This window comes from Stegostoma tigrinum, chromosome 7, assembly GCF_030684315.1.
Source record: "Stegostoma tigrinum isolate sSteTig4 chromosome 7, sSteTig4.hap1, whole genome shotgun sequence".
Classification (NCBI taxonomy): Eukaryota; Metazoa; Chordata; class Chondrichthyes; order Orectolobiformes; family Stegostomatidae; genus Stegostoma; species Stegostoma tigrinum.
The window spans coordinates 87,820,932-87,839,586 of record NC_081360.1 but is presented as its reverse complement, the minus strand read 5'-3'; the positions used below and the strand labels follow the sequence as shown (position 1 = coordinate 87,839,586).

The 18,655-nt window shown below is 41.9% G+C and overlaps 1 protein-coding gene across 1 annotated transcript in view; it reads right to left on the bottom strand.

Annotated features, from left to right (window-relative positions):
• The window catches only part of clasp1a (cytoplasmic linker associated protein 1a), a 287,369-nt gene that overhangs the window by 104,282 nt on the left and 164,432 nt on the right, over window positions 1–18,655 (bottom strand). Inside the window, exons 17-21 of the mRNA XM_059647511.1 lie at window positions 17,540–17,707; window positions 17,203–17,252; window positions 12,167–12,343; window positions 10,486–10,509; window positions 9,492–9,512 (exon numbers count right to left, since the gene is read on the bottom strand). Coding sequence (XP_059503494.1) covers window positions 9,492–9,512; window positions 10,486–10,509; window positions 12,167–12,343; window positions 17,203–17,252; window positions 17,540–17,707 — 440 coding nt within the window. The remainder of the gene's footprint in view (window positions 1–9,491; window positions 9,513–10,485; window positions 10,510–12,166; window positions 12,344–17,202; window positions 17,253–17,539; window positions 17,708–18,655) is intronic.

The following is an 18,655-nucleotide window of genomic DNA, read 5'->3' as shown; positions in this document are numbered from 1 at the left end:
CAGGTGGGCAAAACATTGGTCTGAAACATGTCTATTATGTTGAGGATAAAAGTAACTAGACATCCATTCTTATCACACAAACAACCTGGTCCACATGACAACTAATCCTAACTAAACAAAAGTTCACAAAATTTAACCTGCATGTGAACTCAATATTTTATGGATAGGGTCTTATGTCCTACCACACAAGCAATTTCAAATATCACATCAAAATTCTAATTCATTCAATCATTTAAAAAATAATTGATAACATAAGACCACAAGACACAGGAGTGGAAGTAAGGCCATTCGGCCCATCAAGTCGACTCCACCATTTAATCATGGCTGATGGGTATTTCAAGTCTACTTCCCTGCACTCTCCCCGTAGCCCTTGATTCCTTGTGAGATCAAGAATTTATCAATTTCTGCCTTTAAGACATTTAACATCCCAGCCTCCACTGTGCTCCGTGGCAATGAATTCCACAGGCCCACCACTCTCTGGCTGAAGGAATGTGTCCTCACTTCCGTTTTAAATTTACCCCCTCTAATTCTAAGGCTGTGCCCACAGGCCCGAGTCTCCCTGCCTAATGGAAACAAGTTCCCATTAATCTCATGTCCTCAGAATTCTGCTTTATTAAAGAACATGAGCATTAACATTGGTAATCAAGAGTTCCCACTTCAAATATTATTCTCATTGTACTCCTCTGCATGATGTTGTTTCAATAACTGTCATGAAGAGTCTGGCAAACAATGGCAGTATTCTAAATTATACAGTTAAAATATTAAACAATGTATTGCAGTCAGTGCTCTTTGCAATGGAATTATTGCATAAAATATTAAAAGCGAGCTTTTGGAGGTAAAAATACAACAAGCAATTTAATTTGTTGACAAAGATTCATTCGAACTCTACATTGATATTCCTGTGACCTGATTTTATGGAGAAGTCAGACTGAAAGAATAGACATCTATTTGTCCTGAGTTTTAAGAATCTTAAATTAATTTGATGAGTCATGAGGGTTCCTAGACAGGGGATCAGTCTACAGTTTGAAAACAAGGAAGCTGCCCTTAACGCGACACCAACAGGAAAAGGGAATAACAAGGCAGGCAGATGTGGAAGATGGCAATGCCATAATGCTGATATTTTACATTTCAGTACAGATAAGGCAAAACAAAACCCCAAAAGAACTGCGGATGCTATAAATGACGAACAAAAACAAACTTGCTGGAGAAGCTCAGCAGGTCGAGCAGCATCTGTGCAAACAGAGTTAATGTTTTGGGTCTGGTGACCCTCCCTCAGAACTAATGGTGGCTGGGAAAACTGTATCAGAGATAACAGGAACTGCAGATGCTGGAGTACCCAAGACAATAAAAAGTGTGAAGCTGGATGAATACAGCAGGCCAAGCAGCATCTCAGGAGCACATAAGCTGACGTTTCGGGCCGAGACCCTTCATCAGAGAGGGGGATAGGAAGAAGGTTCTGGAATAAATAGGGAGAGAGGGGGAGGCGGACCAAAGGTGGAGAGAAAAGAAGATAGGTGGAGAGGAGGTAGGAGGGGATAGGTCAGTCCAGGGAAGACGGACAGGTCAAGGAGGTGGGATGAGGTTAGTAGGTAGCAAGTGGAGGTGTGGCTTGGGGGGTGTGGGGTGGAGATGGGTGAGAGAAAGAACAGGTTAGGGAAGCAGAGAAAGGCTGGGCTGGTTTTGGGATGCAGTGGGGGGAGGGGACGAGCTGGGCTGGTTGTGTGATGCAGTCGGGGGTGGGGGGGTGGGGGGTGGATTTTGAAGCTGAAGTCCACATTGATACCATTGGGCCGCAGGGTTCCCAAGCGGAATATGAGTTGCTGTTCCTGCAACCTTCATGTGACATCATTGTGGCACTACAGGAGGCCCACAAACTCTCCGAAACCACCTCCTCCCGCCCCCTTGATCATGACACCACCCCCGAGCACCAAACCATCATCTCCAATACCATCCATGACCTCATCACCTCAGGGGACCTCCCACCCACAGCCTCCACCTTCTCGTTCCACAACCCCGCACGGCCCATTTCTATCTCCTTCCCAAAATCCACAAACCTGCCTGCCCTGGTCGACCCATCGTCTCAGCCTGTCCCACCAAACTCAACTCCACCTATCTGGACTCCATTTTCTCCCCTATGGTCCAGGAACTCCCTACTTACGTCCATGACACCACCCACGCCCTCCACCTCCTCCAGAACTTCTAATTCCCTGGCCCACAACACCACATTTTCACCATGGATGTCCAGTCCCTATACACCTACATTCCTCATGCTGATGGCCTCAAGGCCCTCCGCTTCTTCCTGTCCCGCAGGCCCGACCAGTCCCCCTCCACCAACACCCTCATCCGCCTAGCCTAACTCGTCCTCACCCTCAACAACTTCTTTTTCGATTCCTCCCACTTCCTACAGACAAAGAGGGTGGCCATGGGTACCTGCATGGGCCCAAGCTATGCCTGCCTCTTTGTAGGTTACGTGGAACAGTCTCTCTTCCGCACCTACACAGGCCCCAAACCCCACCTCTTCCTCCGTTACATTGATGACTGTATCAGCGCCACCTCTTGCTCCCAAGAAGAGCTCAAACAGTTCATCCACTTCAACACCTTCCACCTGAACCTCAAGTTCACCTGGGCCATCTCCAACACATCCCTCACCTTCCTGGACCTCTCAGTCTCCATCTCAGGTAACCAGCTAGAAACTGATGTCCATTTCAAGCCCACCGATGCCCACAGCTACCTAGAATACACCTCCTCCCACTCACCCTCCTGCAAAAATTCCATCCCCTATTCCCAATTCCTCCGCCTCTGCTGCATCTGCTCCCAGGATGAGGCATTCCACTCCCGCACATCGCAGATGTCCAAGATCTTCAAGGACCGCAACTTTCCCCCCGCAGTGGTCGAGAAGGCCCTTGACTGCGCCTCCCACATTTCCTGCAACACATCCCTCACACCCTGCCCCCGCCACAACCGCCCCCAGAGGATCCCCCTCGTTCTCACATTCCACCCCACCAACCTCCGGATACAACGCATCATCCTCCGACACTTCTGCCATCTACAATCCGACCCCACCACCCAAGACATTTTTCCATCCCCACCCTTAACTGCCTTCTGGCGAGACCACTCTCTCCACGACTCCCTTGTTCACTCCACACTCCCCTCCAACCCCACCACACCTGGCACCTTCCCCTGCAACCGCAGGAAGTGCTACACTTGCCCCACACCACCTCCCTCACCCCCTTCCCAGGCCCCAAGATGACTTTCCATATTAAGCAGATACCTGGACATCTGCCAATGTGGTATACTGTATCCATTGTACCCAGTGTGGCTTCCTCTACATTGGGGAAACCAAGCGGAGGCTTGGGGAGCACTTTGCAGAACACCTCCGCTCGGTTAGCAATAAACAACTGCACCTCCCAGTTGCAAACCATTTTAAATCTCCCTCCCATTCCTCAGATGACATGTCCATCATGGGCCTCCTGCAGTGCCACAATGATGCCACCTGAAGGTTGCAGGAACAGCAACTCATATTCCGCTTGGGAACCCTGCAGCCCAATGGTATCAATGTGGACTTCACCAACTTCAAAATCTCCCCTTCCACCACTGCATCCCAAAACCAGTCCAGCCTGTCTCTGCCTCCCTAACCTGTTCTTCCTCTCACCCAGCCCTTCCTCCCACCTCAAGCCACACCTCCATTTCCTACCTACTAACCTCATCCCACCTCCTTGACCTGTCTGTCTTCCCTGGACTGACCTATCCCCTCCCCACCTATCATCTTTTCTCTCCACCTCCCTCTCTCCCTATTTATTCCAGTTCCCTCCCCCCATCCCCCTCTCTGATGAAGGGCCTAGGCCCGAAACGTCAGCTTTTGTGCTCCTGAGATGCTGCTTGGCCTGCTGTGTTCATCCAGCTTCACGCTTTATTATCGTGGCTGGGAAAACATCAGTTTACATGCAGAAAATAGGGAGGTGGGTGGGGTAGGGGGTAAACGATGGGATAGAGCTTAAAGAGAGGGAAAGACAGTTGGACAGACAAAGGAGTTGCTAACGATCAGGCTGAGAGTGAGAGTAATTGTTAACTATCATTATCAGCTACTCACCCTCCCAGCCTGATCGTCAGCAACTCCTTTGTCTGTCCAACTGTCTTTCCCTCTCCTTGGGCTCTATCCTATCGTTTACTCCCTATCCCACCCACCTCCATATTTTCTGCATATAAACTGACGTTTTCCCAGCCACCATCAGTTCTGGGGGGGGGGGGGGGGGACACCAGACCTGAAACGTTAACTGTTTTCTCGTTCACAGATGCTGCCAGACCTGCTGAGCTTTTCCAGCAACTTTGTTTTTGTACTCGACAAGGTATATAGCTCTGCTGATGAGGCACAAGATCTAGTTCGTTCCCAAGCGCCTCTACCTTTACGATTATACTATCACGTGGACAGGATATGATCCCACCATTCATTTTCAGCATTATTCCAAAACTTAAGCAGCCTTTAGGTGTGTACAAAGAAGTGGCTGAGCCGTCATAGAGTAATAGTCATACAGCACATAAATAGACTTTTCAGTCCAAATTGTCCACACTGACCAGGCATCCTAATGTGGCTTCATCCCACAATCCTCTCAAAACTCAGTATTCATATACCAATCCATGTGCTTTTTAAACATTGTAATTGTACCCACCTCCACCACTGGCAGCTCATTCCATACACACACTGCCTTTTATTTGGAAAAGTTATCCCTCAGGTTCTTTGTAAAAATCATTCTTCTCTCACCTCATATTTTTGCTCTCTAGTTTTGGACTCCCCAACCCGAGGAAGACGACTTTGGCTATTCAGTCCATTCATGCCCTTCATGAATTTATAAGCATCTACAAGGTCATCCCTCAGTCTGCAATGCTCCAGGGGAAAAATCCCGAGCCTATTCAGCCCCTCACAATAGTTCAAACCCTCCAATCCTGGCGACATCCTTCTTAATCTTTCCTGCACACTCTCAAGTTTAATAAGACCATTCCAAGAGAATGGCAGCCAGAATTCTATGCAGTATTCTAAATGGGGCCCACCAATGTCCTGTCCAGCCACAACATGGCATCCCAACTTCTATACTCAATGCTTTGACCAACGCAGGCAGGTGCCAAACATCATCTTCACCACCCTGTCTACGTGAGACTCCACTTTCAAGAAATATGCACCTCCACAGAGTTCTCTGCTCGGCAACACTCCCCAGCAACCCACCATTAAGTGTGTACGTCCTACTCAGGTTTAGGCATTTTGGTCAGGCAAACCAAAGTGTAAACTCCATTTGCCACTCCTCAGCCCACTGGCCCACCTAATCAAAGTCCTGTTGTACTCGGAGATAATCTTCACTGTTCACTACACCATCTATTATGATTAGGAGAAATTTCTCATTGTCTTAAATCTCACAATTTACCCAAAAACAAACAAGTAATAGCTTTTCATAAACAAAGACAACTAAAAATGTAATTTTGTCAACTCAGTTGTGAAATCAACTATTCTGCTGACAATAGAAATCTGAAATCAGTTGTTTTGTCAACCACCTAAGTCAGAAAAAAAGCTTTTTCCTTCACACAAGGTTATTCTAAACTCTCTATCATTCCAATTCATTATAATTTGCTGTGTTTCCTATCTCAGTGGTTGCAGCAATCATTTCCTGTTTTTTTTCTGTCCCAACTCTTAAGTTTGGGAATTTTTTTTCCACAATGCGGTGTATTCAAACTCTGATAAAAAGCAAAAAAATCAAGAGAGAAGTAGTGCTTCTTCTTGGTCACAAGATAAGGAATACAAGGAAAAACAGGAGAATTAATGGGAAATTAGGTACACTTAAATGAAAAGCAAACTCACGATCAAGAGGAATAGCTAAAGACAGTTACAAAAAGATTGGCAGCAAATTATCTAAACTTGCAAATGACCTCCATTTTGAAAGTAGTCAATGGAGGCAAATACCTATTAAAAATGCTTCCACTGCATACCAAATACACAAAAGGAAGGGGAAAAAAAATCAAACCCATCCCAACAAATCAATGGAAAAATCTATTATTTATCCAGGTACCAAATACACTATCACCTGCAAAAGGCAGAGGAAAAAATCCTCAATTCAGACACAGAATGAGAAGCTAAAAAAAAATTCTTGATATTAGAATGTGCGCTTTAGCAGAGTCAATAACTGATTGGCCTTGGGCTGGAATTTCTGTCAGTGACAGTGATTGTGAAATTTAAGGGAAATTTCAAGTGCGACAAGTCAACTTTTCTTGTTTACTTTTGTTTCTGATTATAGAAATTAGGGATATTGATCAAATTTCACTAAGCAAACAATTCAACAATGATGTCATGTCAATCACCGCTTTGGTTTATAATCATTAGTACAGTCCTAAATTTGCAAGCTTCATATTAATCGGTGGTTGAGTCAGAGGTGCAAGAAAGATCCCAGGTTTTTAAAGACAAATGTCTGTGTTATTTGAGGGAAAAAAAACCATAGAGTATTTGATGTTCCAGATTCCAATTCAGAGGGGGCTGGTGGAAAAGATTGACCAGCTGCATGTCCAATGCCAGTCAGTCCTAACTAAGAACTGAGAATTGCAGACGCTGTAAACCAGAAACAAAAAGACTGCTGGAAACACTCAGCCGGTCTGGTAGCATCTGGGACGAAAAATCAGAGTTTAAGTTTCAAATCTGGTGACCCTTCCACAGAACTGATGACAGCTATGAAATTGGCTGTGGGCGGGAAGTGCAGGAGTGGAGAATGAGAGACAGACACGCGGAGAGGGGGCGCGGGGGAGGGGGAGGGGGAGGGGGAGGGGGATAGATAGAGTGAGATAGATAGAGTGAGATTTCAATATTCTGAAATTTCAATTTCAATTTTCTGAAGGGGGGTCTCAGCCCGAAACATCAGCCTTCCTGCTCCTCTGACGCTGCTTGGCCTTTTTGTTCATTCCAGCTCTACACCTTGTTATCGGATATGTGGGGTTGGGTGCTAGGGCATGGGAGAGTTCAGGCCCTAAAACTACTGTTCAAAGCTTGGAGGGCTTCGGCTCCCCAGGTGGAAAATGAGGTATTGTTCTTCCAGCTTGTGCTGAGGCTTGCCGAAACACTGCAGCAAGCCTGAGACAGAGATTCTGTCCACAGAACAGAGCGGTGTTTTAGAGTGGCAGGCAACTGGAAGCTCAGGGTCCTTTCTGCAGGCAGAACATAGATAGGCAGAACATGATAGCAAAGTGGTCACCCATTCTATGCTTCAATTTGTGGATGTAGAGGAGACCACATTGTGAGCAGCAAATCAGTAGATTGTGGGAAGTGCAGCTTCACCTGGAAGGTACGTTTTTGTCCTTGGATACTAAGGAGGGAGGAGGTAAATAGGCAGGTGTTACACCTTTGGCAGTTGCAGGGGAAGGCGAAATGGAGAGAGGGGCTGTTGGGAATGAACCAGAGCATCTTGGAGCGAACGGCCCCAGTGGAAGATGGATTAGGGAGAGGAGGGGAATGGGTGTCTGGTGGTGGCATCGCACTGAAGGTGGTAGAAATGGCAGCTGATGACCTTCTGGAGGTAGATACTGGTGGGATGGTAGATAAAGACAAAGGGGATCCTAATCGCTGTTGTGGAGGGAAGGGGGGGGTGGGGGGGGTGTGCGCGAGGGTGGACGTGTGGGAGCTATGTCGGACCCAGTTAAGGGCCTTATCAACAATGGTGCTGGGGAAATCCTTGATTGAGAAAGAAGATGGATATTTCAGAGGTCCCCTTATTGAACAAATGCAGGAGTTGGTAGGTTTTACAGCAGATATTAGTGGCCAATCTATCCCCAGAAACAGAAACAGGCATTGGGGAAAGGAAGACAGGAGTCGGAGACAGGCCAGGTGAAAGTGAGGATGGCGTGGAAATTATAAGCAAAAACTGACGAACTTTTCCAATTCCAGACGTGAGAGGGGAGCAGCACCAATGATATCATCAATATAAATCAGAAGAGTTGTGGATGGGGGCTGGAGTAGGTTTGGAACAAGAAATGTTCCATGTACCCCAGATGGCATAACTGCAGCCTATGGCAGGTACCCATGGCCAACCCCCCTCAACTGAAGAAAATGAGACGAATTAAAAGAGAAGTTGGTCGTGGTGAGGACGAGTTCAGCCAAGTGGAGGAGGGCAGAAGGGGGTGGTGGTGGGTAGGGGCAGTTCAAGCCTTTGCTCCAGCCAGATCATCATCCATTCCTTAGTCTGTCCAGCTGTTCTCTCTCTTTGGGGTCGATCCCCAGCTATCATTTACTCCTTACCCCCTCCCCCCACCTGAACTTATGTACATAAGCTGACATTTGCCTAGCTACTATTAATTCTGAGGAAGGGTCGGTGGACCAGAAATGTTAAATTCTGATTTTTCTCCACAGTTGCTGCCAGACTGCTGAGCTTTTCTACCTATCTCTATTTTATGACAGTTAGTCCTGAGTGACACTCTGCAGTGCAAATATGCAAATGATGAAATTGACAGGGAAAAAAGTCAACAGTAATGTCCTCTGACTAGGATACCACCTGTAAACATTTGACTAAAGCAGCATTGGTCTATGTTGTTCAAACTATTCCAGAAAAGTTAGGAAAAAGAATGAAGGCATAACAGAAAGACAAAGAAATGGCTGGTTTAGAAAGTGGAAATATTGCAACAGTACAATGGAATGTATTTGTGACACTGGAGCTAAGACAGTTTCTTCAATCCAAGTATTGCTGCAACATATACAAACAAGCTATAATCACTATCATTATAGCTATCGGCTTCTACCTATATCTTTAGAATTTAAGTAAACCATAAAAGATGAGTTCTCTCTTGTGTTTCCAACTATAATGTTTAAAAGTCTCTCTGCTGCAACTCCAAGGCAATTTTCTGAAATAAATGATAAACATTTCTAAAGGTTTATACTATTGAAGACCCTGTAAATATGTAAAACAATATAGAATTCAATTCAAAATTATCATCACTGTAGATAGTCATGTTGCACAGAAGCAGCTCAGAAGTTAGATACATGTAACCCTAATTGAAAGAGCAAAACAAGTAGTAAATAAATAATGGAAAGCAAAGGGCTGCTACATGTTACTGAATTACTTAACTAGCAAATAATAGTTTTTATTAGAGGTCCTCTTTTTCAGTTTTCCAATTTGAAGCTTTTATTGACAATCATGTTGTAACAACATGCACTCAGCAAATTGCCAAATACTGCACAGAACTGAAGCTTGGGCATAACAAGGCCAACCACTGATAGTTACAAGTGAGCAGCACAAACTGACAATACTAGTCACACTGCCTATTTGTTTTTGTATAATCCAACACAACACAAATAATACACAGCCAGTGTCAAAACTTAATTTTGCTGTAAATTACGTCACAAGTAATGAAAAATTTCTCTCTCACAGATGGACACAGCCCAAATACACAAGTTCAGCACATAGAATGGGATGCCCTTTCCCGCAGCCTAAACTCACAACAAAAGCACAAAGCCTGCACAACTCTCTTACCATCCTTCTTTGTAGAAACCCCTTAAGATGAAGTAAACAATTGAAGTTGTCAGTTCTGTCACGTTGGAAAATAAGTCACTATTGCAAAATTGAACAGTACAGGAGAAACACAATACAACAAAGAAAACAATGAAAAAAACTCAACAGAATTATCAGAAATCTGGTCTTAGAAATTTACCAACTTTATTTCATTATCTAAAATCTGATTTCTTGAACAAATACCACAGCTTTTTGTGTTAGATGTTTTGTTCGCTGTTTTCATCTAATTTACCTTACACACATTCATCCAAAAATAGATTAAAAGAATGGTGCTTAAAAGGAATATTTGCTGTGATTAAAACTTAGAATATGTGCAATTAAGTCTGTCTGATGAGACCTATAAAAAGTGGAAATATCTAGCTCTTCATGTGACATAGATTTTACTGCTGTTCACTATTGCACTGAGAATGTACACTATTGCTAGTTGTGCCTTTACTTTCAAATTATGCTGTAAATAAGTCTAAAAGATTGGTGTTAGCTTTGATGCTGGAAAGAATCCATTTTACCATTTTATCCATTGCTAATTTGCTTACAGACTCTCAAAAATGATTACTCTGCAAGTAGATGAGAACTTCAATCTGCCGCACTCTGGAGACGGTATCTTTTATCTCTGAAAAACTACTCTACCATCACTTATAACTCAAAATAATATATTTTTGTGCAGAGGCCAAATGTTGCAGTATGAACTCAAAGAACCCAGATTGTAGATATAATGTACATGGATCAACACAGCTATGTTAAGTTTAGCTGAGGAAATATATATATCTATTTATATACATACATGTGTACATATATAAATATATATATACAAACACTGCATCACCATGCAACACTTCATGCGAGGTACCAATTATGGTCACAAATGGAAACCACTAGAAGAACAGTGTTGTCACAGATACCAGCCAGAATACACAAGATGGGACAGACAGCTGGTAACAGAAAACAAGCTGCTTACCCTCAGCTTTAGTGGATGTGCCATCTTTCAGCAAAAGAAGATAGGGAGGACAGGGAAATGTTAGTATGGTTAGCAAAGATGGGTTCATGATTTTAACCCATAGTAAACTAGAGAATCTGTGGAGTTGTGAAAGTAGAGACATTTACAGCTCCACGTAGAGGCTAATAAAGGCAGAAAATATGGGCATTAAATAAAAAAGAAACTGAATTAGATAATAAAGGTAAAAGAAAATCCACATTCTGTATATTGATAATGTTATTACATGGTTATTATAATTATATACTTTACTTGATTAAAAATAAGAAAGTCAAAAGAGATCCAAGGCTTTGGTGACAAAAATTAACTTTCAAATGAATTTTTTCCCTTAAAGACTGGCCAAGTTTAGTATTAAATATTGTGGGCTGTCAGCTTCTTGTTATTTTCTAGAAATTTTGAAAATTCTCAAATAGATAATGATCCAACACTGTATTCTATTACCTGGAGAACAATCTTTTAGAATTTATTACAAAGAGATTTGAGTTAAAAATGTAAAACTCTATTGCAATTATACAGGAATTTTCTGAAACCACACCTGGAGTGGTATGTACAGCTTGGTTTCCTTACCCAAGAAAGAATATACTTATCTCAGAGGGAGTGCAATTAAGGTTCACTGGACTGATCTTGGATGACACTGTGTTCTGAGGACAAGTTAAGTAGTGCAAGACAGACAAGAGAAAATCACACTAAAATATAGAAAATTCCTAAGAGTTTGTCAGTGTGGATCCTGAGGGAATGATTTCCCTGGCTGGGAAATCTGGAACTCTGGGTAATAGTCTAGGGGGGAAAACAAAAGCCATTTATGATGACATAGAAATAGTTATTTACCAGGAGGCTGAGAATGTCCAGAATTCTCTAACCTAGAGGGATATAGATAATAATTGTATGTATTTAAGAGCGAGATCAATAAATTGCACCTTCTATGGGAATCAAGGAACATGGGGAAAGTTTGAAATGAAAGAGTAGCAGATCAGCCATGAATAGCAGAGCAGGCTTGTAAGGCCAGATGACCTATTTCTGCTCTTTAGGGATCCAACTCTATTCTAACATAGACAGAGTATTCGAATTTTAATTAATTCAGTTACATTGTGCTACCCACAAACTATTTTTTCAGAGTACAATCTAAATGCAGCTTTATAATACTTGTTTATCTATTTAATAGCTTCCACATTGTCATATCATTTTGGAGTTAAAACTGCTCAACATTGTTTGTGACAAAGTCCTAGAATTACTGCCTTTTCTGTACATTAGCAACCATGTTTGGTTCGGATAGCTAAAGTATCTCAAACCCGTGAAGCATATTATGCTGTACTTAGTTCTTTTGACACAACCCAACAAAAACTTCTATTTCAAAGTCGACCAATAGGTAAGCTTGTTCTAGTTGTTAAGCACAACACAAAAATAACTTAATTAGGGCACGAGGTTCCACTTGTCTCTGGACACCTGATTCAAAAACTGATCCTAATTAAAAACTATCAAAAAAAGGTGCAAACATTTCTAACTTGGATGGTGAACAGAGTTTTCAAATTCAGAGTAGAATGTCTCTTTCACTACACTTAAAATTCTAGGTGACCCACAACGATGGTCCTACTACAGACTTGTGGTACATAAAGCAGTTCAAAAAAGATGTCCTTGTACTTCTTACCTAGTGAAGCGTAGGACCCTGGAGGTAGGGCTGCCGCTGAGCTGAAATGTCCAGGTGTATTACTTGGAGTAGCAGTCAAGCGTGACTTGGCATTAGCAGCTGCATTCACATCAATATCACTGCGAGAACGTTGCAGGGATCCAGTGTTAGACACGGGCTTCACGCTAACTGTTGAAGCTTTTGCACCAAATGGAAGAAACAAGGTGTTAAACAACGGATATTAATCTCAAAAGACACATTTCATACGAGTAACAAAAACAGAAAATCTTTTCCTCCAAAAGTAAGCATAAAAAATGAAACCTAAGCCATTTACTACTTCAACCTGCCTTGCACTGAGCTACCTTCAATGCCTCTGGATGATTTATGGACGGAAGGCTGAACCCGAAATCTGCCCATGCTACAAAACAACTCACTATTTACAACAATTGCCAATTAAATGAATTAACAAACTACTCAAAGACTTGATCCCACAAGACAGGCTTTTATTCAACTAAATCTTTGACCTATTTGACCCCAGGCTTCCAGGATAACAACCATAAGATACTGACGTAATCAGGGGACTTCTTAAAATTAGTTGCATTCTAACTTCGTTTCTGGGAACAAGATCAGCTGTTAATCATAAGCTGTATAAGGAAATTACTACCAGGCACTTGTCTACAACATTAAAACGGTCCCACTGCCCAACTATATCTTGGTGCTGGGTTTTTTATCCCCCCTCTACCATTATCTTAAATGCCTCACACCTTTCAAAAGTTTTTTAAAAAGTTATATAATCCATCATCATTCATCCTTTGCATATGACGATGAGCATCATTTCCCTCTACATCTGAATAATTTCCATGTTACAATAAGCAGCATTCTTTTATCTTTATTCTTTCACAGGGTATGGGCATCTTCAGCAAGTTTAGCATTTGGCCCCCATCATCAGTTAACCCTTAAACAGGATAATTTGCTCAGCCATTTCAGACAGCTGTTAAATACAGCTAAATTGCTTTTTATGGGCAATGGCTTACCTAGACCAGGTAAGGGTGACAAAGTCCCTAAAAGACAGTAGCGAACGTAATGGATTTTCACAATAATTTGAAGATAGTTCCATGTTCATTTTTAATGGGGCTAGCTTTCAACTCCAGATTCAATTTAATTTAAATAGTGTGATCTGAATCAGTATGCTCAAAGTACTGGTCTGGGCCTCCAGTAACATTATCCCTACAGTACCATCCTCTTCTAATGCCTATTACAGCCACAGTTTAAGCAAAACACTGACATATCAAGGTGTGGAGCTGGATGAACATAGCAGGCTAAGCAGTGTCTTAAGAGTAAGAAAGCTGATGTTTCAGGCCTAGACCCTTCATCAGAAATGGGGGAGGGGAAGATCCAGCTCCACACCTTGTTATCTCGGATTCTCCAGCATCTACCTTTTATCTAAAGCAAAACACTGCATATGTTCAACACTGATGTTTGATTTATAAACTTAAACAAGCAACCTGCTTCAATATCATGTTCACTTCTATCTCCAACTTGTGTGTGTCATTGTGTATAGCATTTTTTGCCGAATACAGTATGTTTTGGGTTCAAGTCCCATTATAGAGACAAGCGCTAAAATATAGGTTATTACACCAGTTCAGCACCTATGGGGTCTTGCCATTTGTGTGATGTGCTAATCCAAGGCCTCACAGGCTCTTTAACATAAGCATGAATATCTCACTGCAGTATTTCAAAGAAGAGCATGGAAGTTATTCATGACATCCTGGCTGACGTAAGAAGAGGAAGTGCTGGAGAAACTCAGCAGTAGTCGCGGCATCTGTGCAGAGGGAAATAGAATGAACATTGAGTCCAACAAGGCTCCTCTTTGGAACTTGAAGAGCCATAAAAGGTGTCAAACCTTCAGCTCTATTTCCCTGCCACAGTAGCTGAGTGATCCAGCACTTCCTGTTTTTAGTTCATATCTCCACCATCCAAATTTCACTGCTTTTATTTCAGTGCCCTAGTCAATATCAGAAAAACAGATTGTCTGGTCTATATGACATTACTGATCGAAGGAACGCATGATCTGACTGCTGCATTTCCTATATTACAGCAGTGACTCTGCTTCAAAAATATTTAACTGGAATACAGCGGTTTGGGCATCATGTAATTTTGAAAGGCACTACATAAATGCAGTGTTTCTTTTCGCATTGTTTGAGTATAATGAATAGTAAATCATGTGACAACTCCAAGTCTCTGTGAACTTCCCTTCAAGTTTTAGCATTATTTTATGTCAAGGCACATCATTTTTCACTTGTCTACACTGAACACAATACCAGATCGAACAATTTACAACTTTACAAGAACTTTGTCTCCCGAGCCCATAAGACCACAAGAAATAGGAACAGGAGCTGGAGCAGACCATTCAGCCCTCTAGCCTGCTCTGCAATTCAACAGGATCATGGCTAATCTGACATTTCATACATCCATTTTGCTGACAAACCCTCAATTCCCCTAACGATCAAGAATTTGTCTCAACCTTAAATATACACAAGGACTCAGACCCGCACATCTGTGGCAAGAAGTTCCAAAAAACACTCAACCTTCCAAAGAAATGCTTCCCCATCTCAGTCTTAAATCAGTGCTCCTTTATTCTGAGACTCTGCCCTCTGATCCCACGCTCTCCCGCGAAGGGGAAACATCTTCTAAACATTTTCCGTCAAGCCCTTTAAGAATCCGACATGCTTCAATGAGGTCACCATTCATTTCTCTAAACTCCAGTCAGTAGAGTCTCCAACATTTTTAGCCTCTGCTCATCAGACACTCTCTCCATACCAGGGTTCATCCAAGGTGAATCTTCTCTGAACTGCCTCCAAAATGAAATGTCTTTCCTGAAATAAAGACACCAAAACTGCTCACAGTACTCTAAATGGGGTCTCCCCAACACCTTGCACAGATGTAGTAAGGTTCTCCATTGGTGTACTCCAACCCCCTCAAAATAAGGGCCAACATTCCACCAGCCTTCCCGATTACCTGCTGCACCTATGTACTAGCTTTCTGTGTTTTGTGTTACAAGAATGTTTCCAGGACTGGAGGGCTTGAGTTAGAGTGACAGGCTGACTAGGCTGGAGCTTTTTTCCTGGACTGTCAGAGGCTAAGGGGTGACTGCACAGAGATTTATAAAATCACAAGGGCCATGGATAGGATGAATTGCCAAGGGCCTTCATCCTAGGGTGGAGGAGTTTAAACTAGAGGGCATAGGTTTGAGGTGATTTTAACAAGTATCTGAGGGGTAACTTTTTCACACTGAGGGTGATGCATGATGGAATGAGCTGCCAGAGAAGTGGTGGTGGTGAGTGCAATTACAACGTTTAAAACTCATTTGGATAGGTACATGAATAGCAAGGGTTAAGATGGATGTGGGCCAAATACTGGCAAATTTGACTAGGTCAAGTTGGGACATCTGGTCACCACTGACAAGTTAGACCAAAAGATCTGTTTAAGTGCTGTATGATTCTCTAAGTATCCCAGGTGTCTTAGTGTTGCAGCCCAATGTATTTTTCCCCCCATTTAAATAATATTCTGTTCTTCCAAAACGAACAACTTCACATTTTCCCACTTTATACACTATTTGCCAACTTGTTACACATTCAGTTATGCTATCAATATATTTCCATAAACTATTTGTATCCCACTCAGCCTGCCATTCCACATATTTTGTCATTTGCAAAGCTGGGGTACAGTACATTCACTTCCTTCCTCCAGGTCATTAATACGTTATATACAGTTGCAGTCCCAGCACTGACCTCTATGGAATGCCACTGGTCACAGCTTGCCAACCTGAAAAAGAGCCCTTTTGCCCCACTCACTCTTTTCTGTCCACTAGCCAGTTCTCCATCCATGCCGAAATACGACTTCTAACACCATAAGCTCTAAGGGCTTAACCTTTTGTGAAAAGAAAACCTCAATTTCATCAGAAACCTTTACCTTGCACTGGGAAACACAAACACACATCCATTCGAAGAGTTAATGCAGTCACGAGAAAATGTTTCATTATTATCTTACACTTACAGTAATTTAGAGATATAAAAGGGTCAAATTAAGTTAACTATTACGACATAAAAATTGAATTAACAACTCTAATTAAGGGGAAGTGTTTGATCCCAAAGAGAATGCAAGATGTGAATACTATGTTTTGCATGCACGTAGAGAGGATTGCCAGGTAAAACAGAGGGTGGTGAGGTGGGCCTGTGTATTAGATCAAGCAAAAAAAAAACACACAGTACTTGCTTTTAGGGCAGTCAATCAGTACTTTTTCCGACAACATGAAAACTTGGGGTGTTTCATTTTGAGATAGGAAACAGCCAGGAGAGACAGATAGTCAGGGACTTTATCTGACAGTGTGAAAATTTAAAAGTGCTGTGTGTCAAGGAAGAGGCTGTGTAGTTCATGAATGGGAATCCAAGTCAACGAGAAGTTGTCTGAACTTTCCGATAAGTGTGACTTTTATGTCTTTTCTTTGTTTAAGCAGTCTTTAGCTTGAGTGTATAATCTCCTTTGATACAAAGTTTTACATTATTTTTTAAACTTGGTGGCTTTGTCTAACCTGACAACATATCTATGTCAAGCTCGAAACAATTATACCACTCAGTTTGAAAGGGTTAACACAAAACTTTTAATTGGACCAGTTCTACCAAATTGAACTGTTCTAAACTGTCCCTTAAAGACAACTCATGCAAGTTAGGAAGATATCTGAAATCAACCTTAAAGTTGTTGGCAATACCAGAAAATATCCAGTACAGCACTGGGAGGAAATCTGAGCTTTTGCAAATTGTCAAACTAGAAATTCATGAAGAGTGAGTAATGGATTGGGGACAGAATGGAAACTATGAACACAGCTTTTTTTTGGGTGGGGGGGTGGTGGGTGGTGGTGGAAGAACATGAAAATCATCTTCCCTCAAAAGCAAGTTGTGGTTTGAAATGATTGCTTCCCCTTGTTCCAGACACCAAGCCAGTTCATTTTATGCTGGTTGATGAAAATTAAGAAAAAAAAAAACAGGGTCCCCTCTTACCTCGTGATACAGTGCTTCCAGTAGGACTGCGCTTTGTAGACAGGGGGCGACTAGAAAAAGGCACATATCACAATCAAGTCCAATAGGTTCAACATACTAATACAACATATAACTCTTGACCATTCCAAGATACAGAATTCAAATTCAACTAAGTGAACAATACAATGCGAATTGACAAAATATCATCCCACTTGTTCATAATTACGCAAATAAGAAGTAATTTAACTTGTACCAAATTCGCCAATGTTATAAGAACAGCCAAAGTAAAGAAACTGCAAACACAGCTATAATACTGTACTGTTAAGCTTAGAATTCAAGTATACCATATAGTTCTTACTTTAGGCTTTCTTGTGAGCTGGATGATGAGCGATCCGATTGTGGCAAGGAAACAATGCTGTCTGAGTTTTTCAAATGAGACTGGAGAGGTTTCTGATAGGCAGGTTCCAATGAATTAAACAATATTTCAGCTTCTCTACTGAAGTGACTGTGAAAATCCCAATATACTCTAAAAGAGTGAAAGGCAGGTGAATACTGAATCAGCATTTACTGCAATAAAAACGAAGTGCTAGAACATCTCAGCAGGTCAGGCAGCATCTGTGGAGACGGAAACGGACTTAACATTTCAGATTGTTGATCGCTCATTAGAACTTAAAATTTAGGGACCAATCCTAAGGAGTAGAAGTCAAAATAGGTCAGTCAGTGATTGGGCCTGCTCTGCAAGAGTAGATGTACTGGCAATATAGATATAATATATTTGAGCAAGATTGGGTGGGACAAGGACAAAGAAAGGTGTGTTATTGGGTGGCATACATAAAATATTGAATAATACAAGTTAGTTGAATTTCATTTACTGATTTTCAGATCTCTACAACATAAATGTCTTAGATCTGAAAATGTAGAATCCATAAGGGTGGAGATAGGAAATAACAAGGGGAAGACAACAGTGGCAGGAGCAGTCTATGGGAGGTTCAATAATCGTTATGTGATAGGACAGCGCATAACTTGTGAAAAAGGCCATACATTAATCTTGGCTGATTTTAACCTTCAAGTAGATTGGGAAAGTCAGATTGGCAAAAGACGCCATGAAGAAGAATTCAGAGCGTAGTCAGGATAGTTCCCATGAACAATGCCTGTGGATCCAACCAAACAACAAGCTATTTTACATCTGATGATATGTAATAATGACAGGTTTAATAAATTATCTGACAGCAAATTATCTCCAAGAAAACAGTGACCATAATTTAGTATGGTAGAATTTAACATATAGTTTGAGAGGGAGATAACTTTGGTCAGAAACAACTATGCCTAACTTAAATGAGGGAAATTACAGAAGAACGAGGTCAAAACTAGCTTGAGTGGACTTGGAAAAACAGTTAGCAGCAAAGATGGATGAGAAACAATGACAGATATTAAAGAAAACAGTCCAGGTCACACAACAAACATATCCCAGGTG